This window comes from Diplotaxodon limnothrissa, linkage group LG19, assembly GCF_057381915.1.
Source record: "Diplotaxodon limnothrissa isolate DT_005_m linkage group LG19, D_limnothrissa_male_GT1.1, whole genome shotgun sequence".
NCBI lineage: Eukaryota > Metazoa > Chordata > Actinopteri > Cichliformes > Cichlidae > Diplotaxodon > Diplotaxodon limnothrissa.
This window is the reverse complement of record NC_140614.1, coordinates 32,322,937-32,342,505: the sequence shown is the minus strand read 5'-3', so window position 1 is coordinate 32,342,505 and position 19,569 is coordinate 32,322,937. Positions and strand designations below refer to the sequence as shown.

The window sequence follows — 19,569 nt, the reverse complement described above, 5'->3', positions numbered from 1 at the left end:
GTCAAACACAAACAATTTAACACGAAAAAAAGTAATTTGTATGCCAAAAAGTAAGATTTTCTACTTTATTTCAATTTGTAATAGCATTATCTGCTTTGCAGTTAAACTCATCAAACTTAAATTATGTTATTTGCATGTCTATGGGGATATATTCTGTGTAAGTCTTTAGTGCTAATGTTTTAGCCGTTGGCTGTAATGTTAGCTAGTTCATGGCTATAGGAGTCTGGGTCAGTTGTAACAGCTACAGTCTGGGTTAGTTGTAACAATAATGCAGATGTTACCACACTATTACTTTAACTTATATTAAACAAGTTGGGGCAACGACATCAGCAGAGAGAGGTTCACTGGTTGCTTTTGTATATGCGGTTAATGCCATTGGCAACACAATTCCTCCACTGTTTGTGTTCCCACACATACACATTCTCACACTGTGTCAGAGATGGACCAGTAGGAAGTATTGGTAGTGGAAATAAATCAGGATGGGTGCAAGAAACAGATTTCCTCATCTTTCTGAAGCACTCTGCAAACCACACCAAGGTAAGCCATGATAAAAAGTAATGGAATTGCGATGCTGGTGAACAACTACATTTTTTCAGCTTCATTGTTATGTTCAAAATTGGTGCAAGAGTTGTAGGTTATAATGCCCACTGGACCAATGAGGCCAAACGCAAGGAAGACCAACCAAAATTAATGAAATATTCAGTTGCAGAAAATTCCATAATTTGTCTTTTTTGGGGGGTTGGAATATGTTCAAAAGCTAGATTTCTGCATTCTGTCACACACACACATAACTACATAAATGGCTCTAAGTGCATTCATGTGTTGAATAAACAAAGATTACATGTTAATGTTTTGTTAGTACCCTTATTTCATTGTGTTACATTTTACCCCAGGATGTGTTACAACTAACCCAGACTATGGGGTTAATTGTAACATTTCACTCTTTGTGTTTGAGACCATACCATGCAATGGGTAATTGTGCTGCAGAGAAAATAGCTGCACTATTTAATAGCCGAGACATGTAAATACTTTGCATTACATTTTGAATCCACTACCTTAAAAGAGCTCCAATTTACAGACAGAAATGTCAAAAATGTTACAACTATCCCCGGTCTCCCCTAGTTCAACTTAAGGTAAAGACAGTCATATACAGTTTTACGGAAGATGCAATTGTTGTTTTTGCAGCCATAAAACAGAAATATTAGTGGCATCCCTTTTTAGTGTTTTTGTAACATATCATTATAATATCAATCACAAATGACAAAAAAGTGTTAATCATTAATGAAGCAGTTAAAAGGACAAAAATCTTACAGTCATCACAATATCTGCGTTGTGAAAATAAGTGGATAATTATTTACAAAATACTACTTTGCTACTTAAGAGAGAAATTATCGGCCTTGTCACACCATTGCTGTTGTAGACATTGCTCAATTCTTTAGTTGCTTAAGCTGCTCTGCAAATACATCCAGCCCACACTAAGAGCCAGTCAGTGCAAACGTCAGCAGCTACTATGAATAACACTTTCAAAACTAAGGAGACTGTTCATGCGCCCTGAGGCGAATAAAATTGAATTGAACTGTTAACGGAGAACGATGCGTTCAGGATCTTCACTGCTGACATGTGAGTTTAGACAGGAAGGAATCGATGACCTAAGGGGCAAAAAGATGTACATAAAATGCAAAAACATAAACACACACATATATACACATATAACTAACAGTGTTAAATTCTGCATGTTTACCTTTGCCATGTCTCCTGCAGGTCCTGGAACAGACTTCAAAAAGGGTTCCTGCTGCCACAATTCCCATAACTGCTGATTAAAAACTTGAAAGTTTCTGCAACAAAGGAATAAATCATACAACTCTGGCAAATTAATGTCAAAAGATTGTGCTTTTTTTTTTTTTAATTAAAAATAAATATATTAAACTTACTCATCCAGCAGAGAGTTTGTTGAGCCACTGAAGCCACTATCTTTTAGATCCTCCCACCAGTTTTTTAAAACTGAATTTACCCACTTTAGGCCAACAGTAAGATGCCTATAAAAGAAAATACAAAAAATAATTATCCTGCTGCTAAACACAATGTTATTGTACATGTGTAAAGTGTTTTATTCAGCAGGATTACTCACGCTTCATATGGACTGCTGAGGACTTTGCCAACTAAAGGAAAGAGGTCGACACAACAGCCGATGGTTATCTTTGAAGAATCCTCATCAATGCTGCAGGGAAAATATAAAAATTATTGTAGTAACACTATAATCTCAGTGTTACTAGGATATTTGCAAAACTCAGTGCTCACCATTTGCTTATGAGCGGGAGAAAGTCAACAAACACACCAGTATCTTGGATACTGTACAAAAAATATGATGTAATCAAACTTTGGAAATACTAGCAAACAAGCATTGGCGCATGTTTGAAAGCAGCCGCACGGCGCACACCTCAGAAAGTATGTCAGCAGCTCTCCAACATTTCTCTGCCACAACGTTAAAGCCACTTTGAGTCTTAGATTTCTTCCAAAAAGCACGTCAGTCAGCGTGTTGTGATCCCTCGTGAGCTGGAAAACATAGTCAGCTTTAAGTAGTTTCAGCTGCGTGTTTGCAAGAAAAGTAATTCATAAAACAATGCAAACGTCTTACTGACCTCAGTCAGTACACAGTAGTCAGCCTCTTCACAACCAGTTCTATCAGTTCCTTGGTTGTTATTGATATTATTGACATGAAATGGGAAATCCCAGGGGTCCATACTGAAAATATCCTGCTGTGTGCCCTGCAAGACTTTTGTTTCATTTTCCTTGTTTGGAGCATCACAAGTTCTCCCAGACCCAAGCTGCTTTCTTCGAGCCACAGTCAGATGATGAGTCTTCCTTTTACATGACACTACCCGCTTCACTCTGCCTGGGTTGTTCCCAGAGCGGCTAACCGGGTATCTGGATGGGGTAAAATTCCAAATATAGCTTTTAATCAAAAACAAATGGCTGTAAAAAAAATGCAAAACAGGCAGGAAATACCTCTTTTTGTTGCACTCTTCATTTGCAGCATCATCCGCCTGAATTTAAAAAGACAAAACATGGCGATGCACAAACACAGCTAGAGGCATAAAAAGCACCAGGAACCAGAAATAGATTTGTGCAACATAATGACCAACCCAGCTCACCTGTTTTGTGTTTCTCCCTTTAGGATAGCTCACTTTGTACTGTGCTGCATCATGATGCAAGCGATCCTCAACATTTTGGCTCTCTGCATCTTCAGTGTTGGGGTCCATTATATCTAAAAAGAAAGGATATATGAATGAGTTAACAAATTTATAAACACGACAAAATACATACATACCTCACTGAACCTTAGAGCCTTTGCCTGAAAATCATCTAAGATCAACTTAATGTATTATTTATATAATTTTTGCTCATTTCCTAACTTTTACCATTTTTGTAAGACAAGATAAAAACTTTTAAGGCGATTAAAAAAATGCATATCACAGGATTTTAGAGGTTAACAGTGTATGAATCTTGTGTTTCTGGCCATAAATGGCTACACATTGTGGACAGTGTAAACATTATCTTGTCCCCACAACATACGGGCTACACATGTCCAAATACACCGTTTACCACTGCAAACAAAGTAAGATAGTAATAATACATTTTTCCCAGTAAATCAATCATTAATTATTCATCTAATATTCTGTTTATAACGCGACACGCTGAAAAACAACATCTCCCACAATCCACTCGGCCATTGTTATCGTTCTGCACATGACGTGGTCAGGAAGCGCTCTCCAGCCAAAACAGCTGGTTGAGTTTAGCTTAGCTGTAACTTTTTATTTTTCTGAATATATGTAATTTATTCAGAACAGAAGTCGTTTGCGCTTTTGGAGACGATCATTCACTGCCTTTAGCTTAACTGTAAGTGTTGTACAGAGGCATGAATTTCTTTGTTTCCTATTGCACTTAATGCAAAGTATTAGCTTTGAATTATCGCTAACAAGTAATTAAGCCAGGTAGCTAACAGTCAGGTAGCTAACAGCTAACCAGACAAAAAGAAAGAAGCTTTTTAATTGTGTTCCAACCAGCGGTCGAGGAAATACATGTGAAAATAAATGCGTCACAGCATTTAAAGTGAAATAAATAAACAAACCTGTAAGCGTTCACAGTAAATATGATGTACTCACTTTGCGCTGCTTCTCCAAACAGAGATATGACAGTTAAACACTTTGATTCTTTTTACGCAACTAGCCGGCGGTACCGCCCATCATTGGAGAATAAAGCAGCCTATTCATCATTCAGCTGTTGGACTGTGCACCCTCTATCGGCTATTGACACAGTGTTGGTGCACGTTTCACAACCAAAACACACAGCTAAGAGAATCGTCAATGATCAGCCTAACTGACAATTAATGTAACTGATAGATCAGATCAGCTGGTATAGTAGATTTTGACTCAATTAAAAAGCACGATTTTGTCTTCATGGGCTGTGACACTGATAGTGTCTTTGTTCTGGTAAGTCCAGCATAGCAGCTGCTTGCCTTTGCATTTAATTGATCTGAGGCAAGCCATAGCATGTGAGCTTACCTCTTCTGTCTTTCACTGCAGTACTGCACAATGAAAAGCAACATCACATGCTTTTATTGTCACATCATCTATTTCTAAACTTGTTGCTGACTCTGCTGTTTTGGTTCTGCAGTTTCATGGGCTGAATGGAGGTTAACTGATTTGGACATACTCAACAGAGACCAAAACACAGTATGTGACTTTGTTTATCCTAACTACTCAGCATGTGTAAACCTCCCCTGAGGTCATGTCATTTACTGGAAGGCTTTAAATATCGTCAATATTTCCAAATGTTTTTATACTAGTGCCTTTAGAGTCATGTGATTTTTGTTATGAGAAGTCGGAGATCATGTGATTCAAGTGTGTGTGTGTGTGTGTGTGTGTGTGTGTGGCTTCTTTAATCAGACGTTTGTTCCCTGAGGTCCAGCATTAAAATGTCGCCTGTTCACGCTGCCTGTGCTTTGCTATTTGCTGCACCCCTGCTGGTGCTCAGTGTTCCTCCTATTTGGACCCAGCCAGAACAGGTGCACCTCTCCTATGGAGGTAAGTGTTTGACCTTTTCCACCTGACACATGTGGGATACAGTTTTTCCCCTTGGTCAAAGGAGCTTGCAAAGAAAAGCGTCTGGACTTCTTTAAGTTGCTTGAAGACGTTTCACCTCTCATCCGAGAAGCTTCTTCAGTTCTAAGGTCAAATGGTGGGGACCCACACCCAGTTTCACACCTTGGCTCAGGCGATTAGAGGATCATCAGGAGGTCCTTTTGTCCCTCTTTGGGGGGAAACTCCCACTAGGTTTAAATCTGGGACTCTCCACCATTTGACCTTAGAAGAAGCTTCTCGGATGAAACGTCTTCAAGCAACTTAAAGAAGTCCAGACGCTTTTCTTTGCAAGCTCCTTTGACTACGATGACCTGGATGACTGAGAACCTTCACAGACATATTTTTCCCCTTTGAAATACACACAAGTATCCAGGTCACTTGCAGATTTACAGATGTTTTGTACAAATTGCTCAATATTCTGTTAACTGACTACATCTGACTTTTTTTCAGGCAGGTTCACAGAAATATTCCCTGACTGTATTTTTTGTCATGTAGGTTGAGGACACCGTTTAATTACCTAAACTTCCAAACCTGTATCTAATGCAGCATAAAAACCCTTTTGTTCTTTTCTTATGAAGGTGAAACATGTGGTACTCATTATTGAACTGATGTCTTTATGCAAGTACCTGGCCAACTCAAGTCTGCCTTTATAATGCTTCATCTTGCCAGCAGCAAGATCAAAAGTTCCACTCTTGTAAAGTCAGCTTTTTCACATCAGCATCTTTTGGCTTTAATAAATGCACCAGTAAGTGTATCCAATGTTCCTGTCAGACAAATCTGCATCACATTTCAAATAAATGGACTTTTCTTCTTCAGGAATGCCAGGCACTATGGTAGTGACCTGGACAACCTTCAATGAGACAGAGAGCAAGGTGGAGTATAGCCTTCTGGGGGCTCGGCTCTTTGAGATGAGCGCCATAGGACACGCGACTCTGTTTGTTGACTCGGGAACGGAAAAGAGGAAGATGTTCATTCACAGGGTCACACTCAGAGGCCTCAAACCGGCAGCTTCGTATGGTGGGTGGAGTTTTTATATAGCTGACATTAGGGTGGCTGTATCTGTAGGTCCTTTATTAATTAGATGGTTGGTGGTTTGATCCCTAGCTGCTCCAGTGAGTATGCCTAAAATACTGAAACCCACCTTGGTGTGTGAAGGTTAGATAGAAAGCACTTAGGTAGAAAAAATGCTTGTACGTATGGATGAATGAGGGATGTTATATAAAGCTTTACTTTAAGTACTCATGTAGAGTAGAAGAGCACTCTATACAAACGAATCTATTCTCCATTTAGCTTTTGGCTCTCACACCATCTCATGGATCACTTAACTGTGAAACTTTTTTCCTACATTTTTTTCCAGTCTACCACTGTGGCAGTGAAGAAGGCTGGAGCGACGTGTTCTTCTTCACTGCTCTTAATGACAGCACTACGTCCAGTCCCAGGTTTGCTTTTTATGGTGACCTCGGCAATGAGAACCCCCAGTCTCTGGCTCGACTGCAAAAGGAAACTCAGCTCGGAACGTACGATGTCATCTTACACATAGGTAACTTCTACCCTTCTAGATATTTTATCATTCATCATTGTAAAAGAGGCATTAAGTTATATAAACCGCAGCTTAAGGCATTAGTCATCCACAGCTTGTATTAACATAAATCAAATCAATTAAGCCAGCTGACATCCGACAGAGATATCTAATGAGGAGGCAATATATCATTGTGGTAATTACTGTAATTACCACAATAACACATAGTCATCATTTGCACTTATTTGCTTTGAGCATTATGGGATGGATTCTGGTCACTAGCCTGCTATTCATCACTTCACTGATTAAACTGCAGAGTGTAGGTTTTTGTTGTGCCAAAGAACCTACTTTTGATTCACTGGATCGCCAGCTTTTATAATCTCTCCATTTTTAATAATAGGAAATAATGTTTCTTACCTTTTTATTTCTCCTCAATGTAAACACTAAGTGAACTACCTCTCCCGCTGGTTCAAGAAGGCACAGCAGTACAATTTGCAACACAACTTGCTGAGGGGGTTAATAATATATTAGTTCTTAAATATAGACATCTGAGTGATCTTAATGCTGTGAAGTCATAATGTATGAATAATGGGTGAAGCAGTGCATTTAGTTATTTTGTACCAGTCAAATGTCATTCATAGATTTTGTGTTTGTGTAATATTGGTAATATTAAAAGTGGGGAAAAAAACCTTTACCTCACATTTTGCAATATTTCGCTAGATATTCTATTTGGTACAGTGACATCAAATATCAATATTTTGTTAAATAATTCACGAACAAGAACGCTCATGTCATGCACCACCAACCTGAGAAAATGTTACATTAAACTGGTTCAATCAAAAAACCATCCTCCTAATTCAGAGCAAGCTAATGGCTCAGAAACAAAAACACAAGTATCAATTTTTGTGAAAAAAAATCACGAAAGAAAAAAGGAAAATGCATGAAAATCATCAAATAATAATCAACCAATCCTTGAAATCTAGTTCCTCCAATAAAAAACAGTAAAGTGTAAACTTTACTGTTTTAAACATATTGGCCTTTAAGTTGACATTTCTTGTTCTTGAGTTAAAAAGAGTCAGGATTTCTAAGGATCATCTGAAGTTTAAAGTGAAAGAGAGCAGCTGTTGACAAATGGCGCTTTATCACAAGCAGTTACACAAAGTTAGAGATCAGCAGATTTATGTACATCTCTGCTTCAAATACCAGTTTACATTTTTCAAGTGTGATGACTGATGGCTTAAAATGGTTTATTTATACTTTTACAATAATTCTGTCATCGCTGGACATGTTTGCTGTTGTTCAACATCTAAATCACCAAACTGTGGAAGCAGTTCTTGTAAAGACTGGTGCAGCGATCGTGTCTGTGCCGGGAATAAGAAAATAGAGAGAAACTGTTTAATTTAGTTTCCCATAATAACAGAAAGCAAGGAAAAGCAAGATGATGTAATCCCCCGTGAAACTATAAACTGTCATTTATACATTTTGGGGTTTTGATGATAGGCACAGTCAGACTAGTTGTCTCCCAGTTTCTAGCTGCGTTGTGGTTTTAGCTTCATTATGTTTAGCTTCTTTATATCTAACACTAGAAACGAAACAGCAAAATGCCAAAACTACGTAAGAGTTCAGCTCTCTTGAAATAAATTCTGACAATATAAATCTAGTGAAGCTGATTAGATGGTACTGCTTGGGGAAACTTAATCTGCACATCTTGTTTTTACATTATGCTGGCAAAGAGTGAAATCATGTAAAAGATTCTAATCTATAGATTTTATGTGCTTGTTTTACAGGAGACTTTGCCTATGACATGCATGAGGTAATTTACCCTTCTATCTTTCCAGTCTTGTGAAATGTGATCAAACCTGCACCTAGTTTCAATTAAGGTCACTGACAGCAAAGTTCTTATACTCTTAAAATCACTCTGATATATCCCTGATTCCAATAAGACAGAAGAGATAAGCCACTTTACCTTTCTCTACTGCACACCACTGTTTGTCCTCAGGGCATGTGAGAGCTTTCAGCTGTGGTTGGGACATTAGCATTGCTGTGAAACGCCTTAAGCCCGCAGTGAAAGATGAGAGTACGGATTGTGTCGCCCAAGTATTTCATGAATAAAAGTGGTGCTACTCAAAACCACAGATCTTAAGTCCCAATAACATATTGGCTCATATGAAATCCTCACAGCTGTCACCTTTCATATTAGAGGACATAACCTTGTCTCGGATGCTAATATCATTTTCCCTTAAATAACTTTTCGCGTTATTAATGCTGTTTTTTAATAGGGAGAGAATGTAAAATGCAATCATCAGGCTGCTGCAAAAATTAATAACCATAATTCATCTGAGCTGTGTTCTCAGCTGGAATGTGCAGGCACCACCTGCGGCTTCGCTGATATTATAAATAGAAAAACAGAGAGAGAATTTAGCCTGAAAGGTCGTTAATGGCTGTGGCAGGTAAAAGCCATCAGAGGAGAAATGAACCGCGGTGTGCTTTTAAAGCACCGCAGACAGTATTGGGATATTTAAGACGAACTCTTCAAGTTCCATTGAGGTTTATTTGGTAGCCTGTGCTACGTTCCTGAAGCATTCTGGAAAATGGACTGAATGTGCAAAAATGAACACTGTCTTAACAGGAAGTTCTTTGACATCATGTTTAATGGCTCAATGACACTGTGTGATTCCAGGATAATGCCAGGATTGGAGACGAGTTCATGAGGCAGATCGAGTCCATAGCTGCCTACGTGCCCTACATGACCTGTCCCGGCAACCATGAAGCTACATAGTAGGTGAAATTCAACTGAATCTCTCTGCTGTCTCTCTCATTCATACGATGCATCCATAGGTGGAAGTCAGGCACACGTTCATTACAAAAACACGTTCTTTCTCACACAGCATCTGTTTGTCTGCTGTCTGCCTTCAGCTCTGTTTTTCTTTTTCTTTATATTTGCACCACATTCTGCTCACAGAGCCAGGAGTGTAATTAATGGGTTTTGGACAGAAAAACAGCAGTGCATGCTATATCTCAAGGCTAGCCCCATCAGCTGCACTTTTTCTTCTGCAAAATAGAGAGCACACTCGGTTAGTCCTGAAAAGTCTTTACTGTACCGTTTGAACAGATGGGAGCTATTTTTGTCTCCGAAGTCTGGAGCAGCATTAGGAGCCACCAAGTTCTAAACAAGTCAACACTGTCCAAAACTAACATTAGTCTGACTGGGAATCATCAGCTTAATATCTGTTTTTGAGTTTCCAGAGATGGCCTGCGGTGGTGGGAACTGTCAGTATTTTCACTCACGGTTACCAAATGTGCTCTTTGCATCTGAGTGTGGGAACTTATCTGGATGAAAACACAAGACAAAGCCTTAGTTAAATGGTAAAATCTTAAATTAAAGTAAACTATTTCATAATTTTTCAAACAAAACCCTGAAACATTGCTTCTTCTAGCTTCTTAGATGTCAGGTTTTACAGCTTTCCCTGATTTTATCTATAACACTTTAGTAAATCACATATAATAAAGGCTTTTGTGCTGTTTTGGAGATACCAAGCAGTCTGAAGGAGTCAGCTTGGGTTAAAGAAACTGTGCAGTAAATAGTCAGTGAATGTTTTAGAGCAAAAGAGCCATATGTAATAAAATAATCTGCAGATTAATTGATGATAAAAAAAACCCCAGCTTACAGTGCGACTCTACATGCAATCATGTATGCATAGATATTATTCAGTGGGTTGCCCCCCATTAGCTTCATAATTACAACTTGACAATTCTCCCTTATAAAATAAAAAAACACATTATTACAATATGTCACTTAACTGTTTCAGTACATTAAATTACACATTTATTAGTTATAGTTAAAGTCAGACTTCTATAGACATTCATATGGTTTTTATCATGAGGATCAGCAGCGAATGGATCCCTGAATTCCAACAACATCTGCTGGAGTTAGAAACTTTCAGTGGTGTCTGATCCTGCACCATAATATTTACTTGCCGCTTCTATACGGGGACCGTTCTCACTCTCTTGGCTTTGCCATGTGTAATAGGACTACTGTCTGCCTCTTTATTAAGGAGCTGCTAACAGTAGTCTCTTTTTCTTGGCGCTGCATCCCGACATAAGAACCTGATATCAAAAACCAGCTCGGTGCATTACATAACCAGAAATGCAGCTCTCCCCCCCGCCCCCTCTTCTTCTATACCTAAATATGTGTTTCGTTCTGTGGTGTCGTTCAGAATCCAAGTATACCCAGCAGCTGGGCCCTGCTTTTCTTCCTCACTTTCTGTTGTGCTCCGTCTCACTGTACTTCTCTGTTACTCTCGCTTTCCAACCTCAAAACCTAATGAGTTAAAGGCGATTAAAACGGAGCCGACCACAAAGGTTTTCAGTCAGCATTCCAGCTGCATGAGAACAGCCGGTCCACGGAAGATGCTAAGGCCCCAGTCAAGGCTGTCTTTGTTCACCAAGATGAGCACATGGTTCAGCAGACCAACGGTCATCATCTGAAACAATGATATGCTCCATGAATATTACAACTGGATCCTTTAAGTTGTCATACTGCCTGGATTTAGCCCATCAGATGATGAAAGGAAAGAGTTGACGAGCAGGGAAAATCTTACTGGGCCAGTTGAAGCAGACGGGTTGTTCTGAATTTGACATCCAGATTTCTATCTCAGTGTTAATTTAAAAAACCCACACATTTAGCTGGAAAGATGACAATCTGACTTAGAATGACTCACATTTTTTGCTGAACTCCTATACAGATCAATGACACAAATGAACGCTTGTCATGTCTGTGCTAAATTACATTTCCACTGCTGAACTACAGACTTGATAGCTTGTTTTTGATTTAGTTTCAGCCAGTGAATACATTTCCTGTATGTCTAAAAATCCAGTGATTCAAAACTAAACAAAACAGAACAAAAAACCTTTTTCTGTGTTCCCAGATCCTTAAAATGCCTGCTGATACCATTTTTAGCCACAAGATGGGAGTATGAACTTATAAGATAAGATAAGATAACCTTTATTAGTCCCACACGTGGGAAATTTGTTTTGTCACAGCAGGAAGTGGACAGTGCAAAAGTTATGACGCAAAAATTAGAATACAATAAGAATAAATACAGTACACAGCTGTACAGAATAGAATAAAATAATATACTATATACAGTAGAATAAAATAGAATAAAAATATACAATAAGATAAAAATAGAATACGAATGCTATATACAACTGAGTAAAAATACAACGATGCCAGAAAAGATTATTGCACTTAGTGTTATTGCACATGTGTGGATGTGTGTGTTTGTTCAGTTAAAGTCTTTATTATGGAGTCTGACAGCAGTGGGGAGGAAAGACCTGCGAAATCTCTCCGTCCCACACCGTGGGTGCCGCAGTCTCCCACTGAAGGAGCTGCTCAGTGCTGTCACAGTCTGCTGCATGGGGTGGGAGATGCTGTCCATCAGGGATGACAGCTTAGCCGCCGTTCTCCTGTCACTCACCACCTCCACTGGGTCCAGAGGGCATCCTAGAACAGAGCTGGCCCTTCGGATCACCCTGTTCAGTCTCTTCCTGTCCCCAGCAGAGATGCTGCCGCCCCAGCAGACCACACCATAAAAGATAGCACCACACCACACCATATATTATATATATTATATTAGGACTCTTCCTTATTCACCACAGTGATCACATTTGGCTGTGAAATTTCAATCACAACAGATTTGTTTGGGATAAAGAGCTCATCCTTATGCTTTTACGTTAGGGTGAATGACTTAAGTAAAGATTTTTTTGTATTATCTATACTAAAAGATGAAAAAATGTCCTTCATATAATAACTTTGAAATAAAGTTCGTACCTATAGCTATTTTTAACATTTTAAAGGTGCCATCTGTAGGATCAGCCTGCCATTGTGCACATGAAATGATGTTGAAACAAGCGGCTCACAAACTGACCTTTGCTGGGTTATCATGCTGACCATTTAAACCTGACCTCGGTGCCCACCCAAACTACAGGTGACATTACTTTAAGACTTATTCAGCATTAGTTAAGAGCTCTGTGATCCTCCTTTTGGGTCCTGAATCCTGGCCTTTAACCTCTGACCCTGCTGCTCTCAAGTTACCCCTAACTCAACATTACCCCTAGCCCTACATTAAACTTGTCAATTCAGGGATCTGCTACCCTACTCTGGCTGCTGCCGAGGAAATTGCCTCTTTTTCCCACCTCCCCTACGTAAGATAAGAAAATAATTGTTCCCATCACCTTGCTTAGTTAATGGCCTGTTGAGAAGACTGGCTCCTGCCTTCTAAATTAAAAACTGTGAAAAGAGTCTGACAGATTGGAGTCTGGGAGAGCTTCCCATGAAATATTTTTTTTAATTTTTACTCTTTTGCGTTGTAAAATTTGGAGATGCTGGTTTGATAGTGTTTTAGCATCTCTCGAGTTTCCAATTAGTATGTGTCTGTTTCATGTAGTGCAATGAGCAGCGATGGACTGATCACTTTAAGTGTCCGGCTATATCTAGATCAATAAAAACCGCCATGACTCGGTGGTGAAACCACTGCAGGACTACCTCAAAACTGGATTCCTCTGATGACTGCTGGATGTAAAATTACAGTCTTCTTTTAAAACGATGTCATGGTTTTAAGAGAGGTATATTTAGAGACATGTTCTTGATTGACAGCTGTGGCACTCTCGGTCATGGTGGCTCCTACTCGCTTATCCCATGTCCGGCTCCACCCAAGCTCCCTCATGTTGACCAGAGTTTGATTATCTGGCTCCACTTGCTGACCATGATTTTAAGCCTCAGACTATTCCATCACTAAGCTATAGGTTGATGTCACAGAGGCTACTTTGCGTTTCTGCCCAGCCTTTAATTTAGAGAGGGATCCTCTGATAGCTTGCATGTAGCAGTGTTTATAGTTCCTTTAAATATCTATGACCTTCCAGGAGGTCTTAGAGGTTGATGGTTGTTTTCAACCGATGAGGTATAACGCCAAGTCTTCTGCCAGGTTTAGATGACAAATGAAAAAGCACATAAATCAAAAGAACTGCACCAAATGCAGGGGCTTTTTTTCCACGAACAGCTGGTTTATTGTATTTCAGAGAAAGCTTGGAATTATCTTAAATCTATTCTGAATGGATTGCAGTTTTTCCAGGCGCTGGTATAATCATCTCAAACTATGAGAAAGCAGCAGTTTGAGGTGCTAAGTGCTGCTTCTCATTTATTCAAGGAATGTAGAGTGCACGATCAGTCCATCTCATTGCGTTTCTCGCTATATTGTTTGTTCACAGCAACTTCTCCAACTACAGGAATCGCTTCAGCATGCCAGGCCAGACCGAGAGCCTGTGGTACAGGTAAGGGAGCTGCTTTAACAGCAATCAATTAATGCACCGAAGCAGGTGAACGAATACGAAAGCATGTCATTGCAAGCCCTGCACACACCACTCGTGATGAGTAATTCATTGTTTTCTAACAGCGGGCCCATGTGAAGTGTCATGTTAAGTGTGTCAAACGTCCTGCTGTATTTCAGTAAGCATTAATGAGTCAGCAGAGGAGTATAGAGCTCTCTTAGTATAGCTTACTTCTCCTATCTCACACACTGAGACTACACAAAGGAGCTATACATCTGACAGGTGTGACTCATCGCCCACCACAGGCCTCCTTCTGTCAGACAGTAAGATAATACAGTACATTGCTACACCACAGGCCAGCTGCCCACTCTCTGGGCAGGGCTGCTGGCTGAGAGCCTTCCACTCATGTGCACAGTTAGGAGGCAAAGAGAAACTCCATCCAGGCAACTGACTGCAACTGGAAACTGTTCATAACATTAAGCACACATGTACAGTGGCACTCTTCCATTAACCCTACAGCACGGACATGTAAGCACTCACAGTACAGTGCGGCCTTTTAAAGAGCAGTTTAGTCTATTTTATAACAACATGTGAGTGACGCAACGTCGTCTGGATCTCGGAGTATTTTTCACACTTTGCGGTTTAAAGTGAGACCTGCTCTTGCTTATCAGATGACTTTTAACACGCTTCCTCTCCTGGGTCAGTGCAGTGTATTATTTTAACAATGTCTCCGCAGCTGGAACCTGGGCTCAGCGCACATAATCTCCATTTCCACCGAGGTTTACTTCTATCTTGACTTTGGCCAGGACCTCCTCTTCAAGCAGTACGACTGGCTGGAGAAAGACCTGGAGGTTAATGACCACAACAATTCCATCTGTCCACTGTGGCTAAGTCCTTTCTTTTGTTCCCACACTTGCTTTGACCTCTTTTTTTCTCATTTTAAGACCAAGGTCATTTTATATCATTATAATATTCAGAATTCTCATTTCAGTGAAAGTAAGAGCATGTTGCTGAATTTGTTTCCCTGTTTTAACGTGGCACATGTGTGGCTCCACTTTTGTTTCATCTAGGAGGCCAACAAGCCCGAGAACAGAGCAGTGCGTCCTTGGATCATAACCATGGGGCACCGGCCCATGTACTGCTCTGATGATGACCAGGATGACTGTACTAAGTTTGAATCCTATGTATGTAAGAGTGTTGTCTGTTAATTTACTTACATTGCTACAGTGAGAAATGGTTTATATTATATAATAATTTTTCACAATTAATTGTGTAGGGCACTTATTAATGTAACTCCCAGGCTGATGTTTTTATTGTTGGACTAGAGTAGCTTTGGATGATTTACAATCCCCACAGATAATACAGTGTGTGAAAGAAGATGTTTTAACTCCTTCACTCCCCCTTTGAAGATTTTTTCTGATTGGTTGTCCTTTGCAAATACAAGATTGAACAAAACAGAAGTTGGGCAAGCCCGACTTGTGTTCCTCATATGACAATATTAAACATTCAGATTAATCTGAAGGCTGAGCTTTGGTTCACATAAGCTGGGCTCATTATTTAAACCTTTGACTATGTCTAAAATTTTATAGAAAAATGAATGTCTAGCTTAGTAAAGGGTGATAGTGCCACCCATACCAGTGCCTTGTGGGGTATGAGTGTGGTGTTGTTTAGCTAAATTCCAGACTCTTTACTAGTACTATTCTGTATTACCATATCGGTAATTCACTCTATAGGTGTGATGTAATTTTACTACTGCAAACGTCATGTTGTCATTACCTTAAAATACCGTGAGCCTTGGCTTTAAAGAAGCTGCTGTTAATTGGGAGCTGTGTTCCCGGTTATGTAAACAGCAGCATGTTTGTGTTGTTAAACATTTTATTTTTATCACATAATGTTATTTGCAGGATTTATTTTCACAGCCTTGCTTTACACTTAAATTGCCCCTGCTAGGAGACATGACAAGCATGTTGCAGACTGGCCAGTCCACAGAACCCATAAGCAGCACGGCGTGCTGGCATAATCACTGTAATTTGGAGCAAATAGTTTCCACCGGGGCTTGCTTCTCTCAACACTTGGCATTGTTGAGAGTGAGGCAGGCACAGGTAATGGATGCCTGCCAGATAGTGTTTCACCCAGCAGGTAGTGGTTTGGATGTTAATGTCAATTCATATTGTCATTATACCTCTCTCACCTATGTCTCAGGTCCGTCTGGGAAGGAATGACACAAAACCACCGGCTCCAGGTCTTGAGGATCTATTTTACCGTTATGGTATGCTACCTAGTCTGTGTGCTGCTAATGGGTGTTTAATATTGCAAATTTGCACACTTAGACTAATGTCCTAACAGCAGAGCAAACCAAACACCAGGCCTTCTGTCTGGCTGAAATGCTAACAGCCTGTTTTCAAAATGTTTTTCCTGTATTACGTTTCTCAGACTTTTCGCTCGGTTTTAATTATTTAATTTGTGATGAATCGCTGTCAGGTTTTGTTTCTCTGATCGTAAGGTTTTGTTGTTTGTTGAGAAATCTGCAAATTAAATAGGCACAGGTTCTGAGGAACTTTCAGTTGCACCACTGAGCTGTTTGTGTATGCTTCTCATCTATGAAAGGGTTTTTTTTTTCCCCCCCACAGGAGTGGATGTGGAGTTGTGGGCACATGAGCACACGTATGAGAGGCTGTGGCCTGTGTATGGTGATAAGGTCAGCTGGTGCATTCTTACTTCACCCCATCCTTCATCCTTGCATTCCCCTGTTGTAAACTAGTGTTCCAAACTTATTGTGCTTTGCTCCTTGAAGGTATTCAATGGCAGCAGAGAACAGCCTTACGTGAACCCCAAAGCTCCAGTCCACATTATCACAGGCTCTGCTGTGAGTAGTTTCACGTCACTGTGTCACTGTTAACATTTTTGTGTGCAGGTCAGTGCGCAAAGTGACAGTGAAATCAACAGAAATGCCGTTATGTATGGTAAACAGCTCTGTCTGTGCAGCAGCTGGTCTGCTACATGAGTTTAGTACCATCTGTTGGTCTGGTTAACTCTTTTCTGATGTGGTGGTGAACAGTGCAGAGTACACTTTGTCATCCAACCACAGAGGGATTAGTCATTGGGATATTAAAATGCAGACAGACTCACACCGAGGCACAGCCGCAGTTGTAAATGTCAGAGTCTGAGGAAGGCATGTGGCTCCTATCTTAAAGGCTCTGTGTAATTCCTGGTTAATCTTCTGCAGGGCTGCAGAGAGAAGACTGACAAGTTCAATCCAAACCCCAAAGAGTGGAGTGCTTTCCGCAGCAGAGACTACGGCTACAGCCGTATGCAGGTGGTCAATGGAACCCACCTGTACTTGGAGCAGGTGTCTGATGACCAGGTGAGCACACGAGGAAGAATGTGTGAGTGCGATTCATTTTACGACCAAGGAATATTGCTCGGATGATGACAAAGACTTTTCTGTGTGTTCCAGAATGGGAAGGTGATTGACAGCATATGGGTGGTGAAAGAAAAACATGGCTTCTCTGCCCGGGTATGAAGACTGTCTTTCTTAAAGCAAATGCACTTTGAGCCCAAAACAAGTACTTTTTGCCTCCAAACCAATTATGCAGTGATCATAAAACTTATTCCTGCTCATTTGATTTCACTGAGCCTTGTGCAATTTTAAAAACACCTACCGTATTTTTTGGACTATAAGGCACACTTAAAATCCTTTAAATTTCTCAAAAATTGACAGTGCACCTCATAATCCGGTGCGCCTTATGTATGAATTCTGGTTGTGCTTACTGACTTTGAACCGATTTTATATGGTACACGGTGCTCAAAAATCTGTTAAAAAACGTTTTAGTACGATTTTGGTAAGCTACGAAGCCGCAACGCTTGATGGATTGTCGGAGCATTACGGCTACCATAGTCAGGAGCATTGTGGAGAAATCTGGGTCCAAAACTCCGTCTTCTTCAGGTCCCAAAGTCAAACGATCACTATGGCATTACTGAGAGTTGAAAACTGTCTAAATTCTTTCATCTTTAATAAAATGATCAGCGTTGCTGCTTTACCAGGTGTATCAATTAAGTTTAACATCCAGGCATCCATGAAAACAGAATCTATTAAATTTAACAGTTAGAAGTTAGCAGGAAGTTAGCTCGCTAGCTTCCACCTAAGCATGATATAGCATGTTCTGACTGAGAGATTTCTGAGAAAATTAAAAGGTACAGCTCTGCTATCACTTCCAGCATAAATGAAGACAGAAAACTAAACAGCAGTGACTTTTGTAGGGTTACTGAAGCTGGGCTAGCTGGTATATATTGATGTGCTACGTGATTGCTAGCGACACAGCTATGTTAGCATAACAAACACAGTGAAGCTGGAGGATGAACGCCAACCTTTTTCCACTCGAAAGTTAATGTGAGGGTTCCTAATGGTTAGAGACAAATGCAATCGCATGGCAGGATGCTGTAAACGGACCAAACTTCAGTCAGGAGAACAACTGAGATAATCCATCCACAATACGAGGTTAGTCATTAATATACTGCAACAACATGGGAATAGAGCAGCTGCCAGAGAATTCAACATTAATGAATCAATGGTACAGAAGTGGAGGAAGCAAGAAGAATGAGTTCAGTAAAGTTTGACTTATCTGACTGGTTTGTTTTGCTTAATGCGCAAAATCCGGTGTGCCTTATGGTCTGAAAAATACGGTAGTCTGATACTCTACTGTAAATTTGCTGTATATAATGTGACTGTAATTTACTGAAAGGTGTTCTGATTTTCTATGAACATTGGAATAAAAAAATGTCTTATGTTTGATTATATTTGGATTTTCTCACTGTAATTCATCCACTGCAGTAAGCTTCCGTTGTTAGTTGAACTTTCCTTTAGAAAGTAGATGTAGGTCCCTTTATTTCTGCCTGAATCGGACAGGATGAATCTGGCAGACAAAAATCTGCATTCCCCTTAGAGAATATTTTTCATTTCAAAAACCTGCAAATGCACTTAGACATATCAGGTCTCTTCTCTATCAGGCTATCAAGAGGACAGATTCTCCCTTGGCTAATCCTATCAGGTTATTGGAACCTTATTTGATAGCACATCTGTGTGGCCGTCAGACAGAAAGACACATGGAACCTCACGCCTGCACAAAAGCACTATTATGCAACTCAGGGATGCTTGTGGCTTTGGCTAATACAGAGTGAGACAAGACTCTCCAGAATGTTTCTCATGCCGTGACGCTTACCACTGTGGCAGTATTAGTCCCTAATAACACCATGCTGCTTCTGATGACTACTGGCAGACAGCCATTGCACATCTGCATAGATCTGTGTGTTGAGCCGTCTAGCTGTCTGTTAGCGCCAGAAGGCAATTATTATCTCTCTGTACAATTCTGTTGACACAACGTGCTCTACATGCAGAAACGCAGCGATCCATGAACGCTACAAACGACGTAAGATACGCTTTCATCCAAAGCACATGCAATGCAACGTGTGGATGCACTGATTTTATTTTAGACAAATGAAGAACTTATCAAAGAAAAGACAAAATGTGAGCAGGGCCGCAAGATCTGTCAAAGCAAATTAGTGAGAAGCTGATAGTTGTTG

At 40.1% G+C, this 19,569-nt stretch overlaps 2 protein-coding genes across 3 annotated transcripts; one reads left to right on the top strand and one right to left on the bottom strand.

Moving 5' to 3' along the window:
• Positions 1-1,292: 1,292 nt before the first annotated feature.
• On the bottom strand, positions 1,293-4,294 carry LOC146612607 (KATNB1-like protein 1). The gene is made up of 10 exons (XM_085343199.1): positions 4,164-4,294; positions 3,153-3,265; positions 3,007-3,044; positions 2,640-2,925; positions 2,438-2,553; positions 2,299-2,349; positions 2,129-2,218; positions 1,932-2,036; positions 1,742-1,835; positions 1,293-1,649 (listed from the first exon to the last, which is right to left on the bottom strand). The coding sequence occupies exons 2-10, from the start codon at positions 3,258-3,260 to the stop codon at positions 1,608-1,610; spliced, it is 930 nt and encodes a 309-aa protein (XP_085199325.1). The 5' UTR covers positions 3,261-3,265; positions 4,164-4,294; the 3' UTR covers positions 1,293-1,607.
• acp7 (acid phosphatase 7, tartrate resistant (putative)) lies at positions 3,764-18,719 on the top strand. 2 transcript variants are annotated; one of them, XM_085343193.1, is made up of 15 exons: positions 3,764-3,897; positions 4,675-4,733; positions 4,947-5,084; positions 5,958-6,158; positions 6,499-6,681; positions 8,448-8,473; positions 9,341-9,438; positions 13,930-13,992; positions 14,726-14,840; positions 15,060-15,173; positions 16,192-16,258; positions 16,620-16,687; positions 16,784-16,855; positions 17,216-17,353; positions 17,447-18,719. In XM_085343193.1, the coding sequence occupies exons 3-15, from the start codon at positions 4,976-4,978 to the stop codon at positions 17,510-17,512; spliced, it is 1,320 nt and encodes a 439-aa protein (XP_085199319.1). In that variant the 5' UTR covers positions 3,764-3,897; positions 4,675-4,733; positions 4,947-4,975; the 3' UTR covers positions 17,513-18,719. The 2 variants fall into 2 exon arrangements, with proteins under 2 accessions (XP_085199319.1, XP_085199320.1); XM_085343194.1 differs by lacking the exon at positions 3,764-3,897 and adding an exon at positions 4,144-4,490.
• Positions 18,720-19,569: the final 850 nt, after the last annotated feature.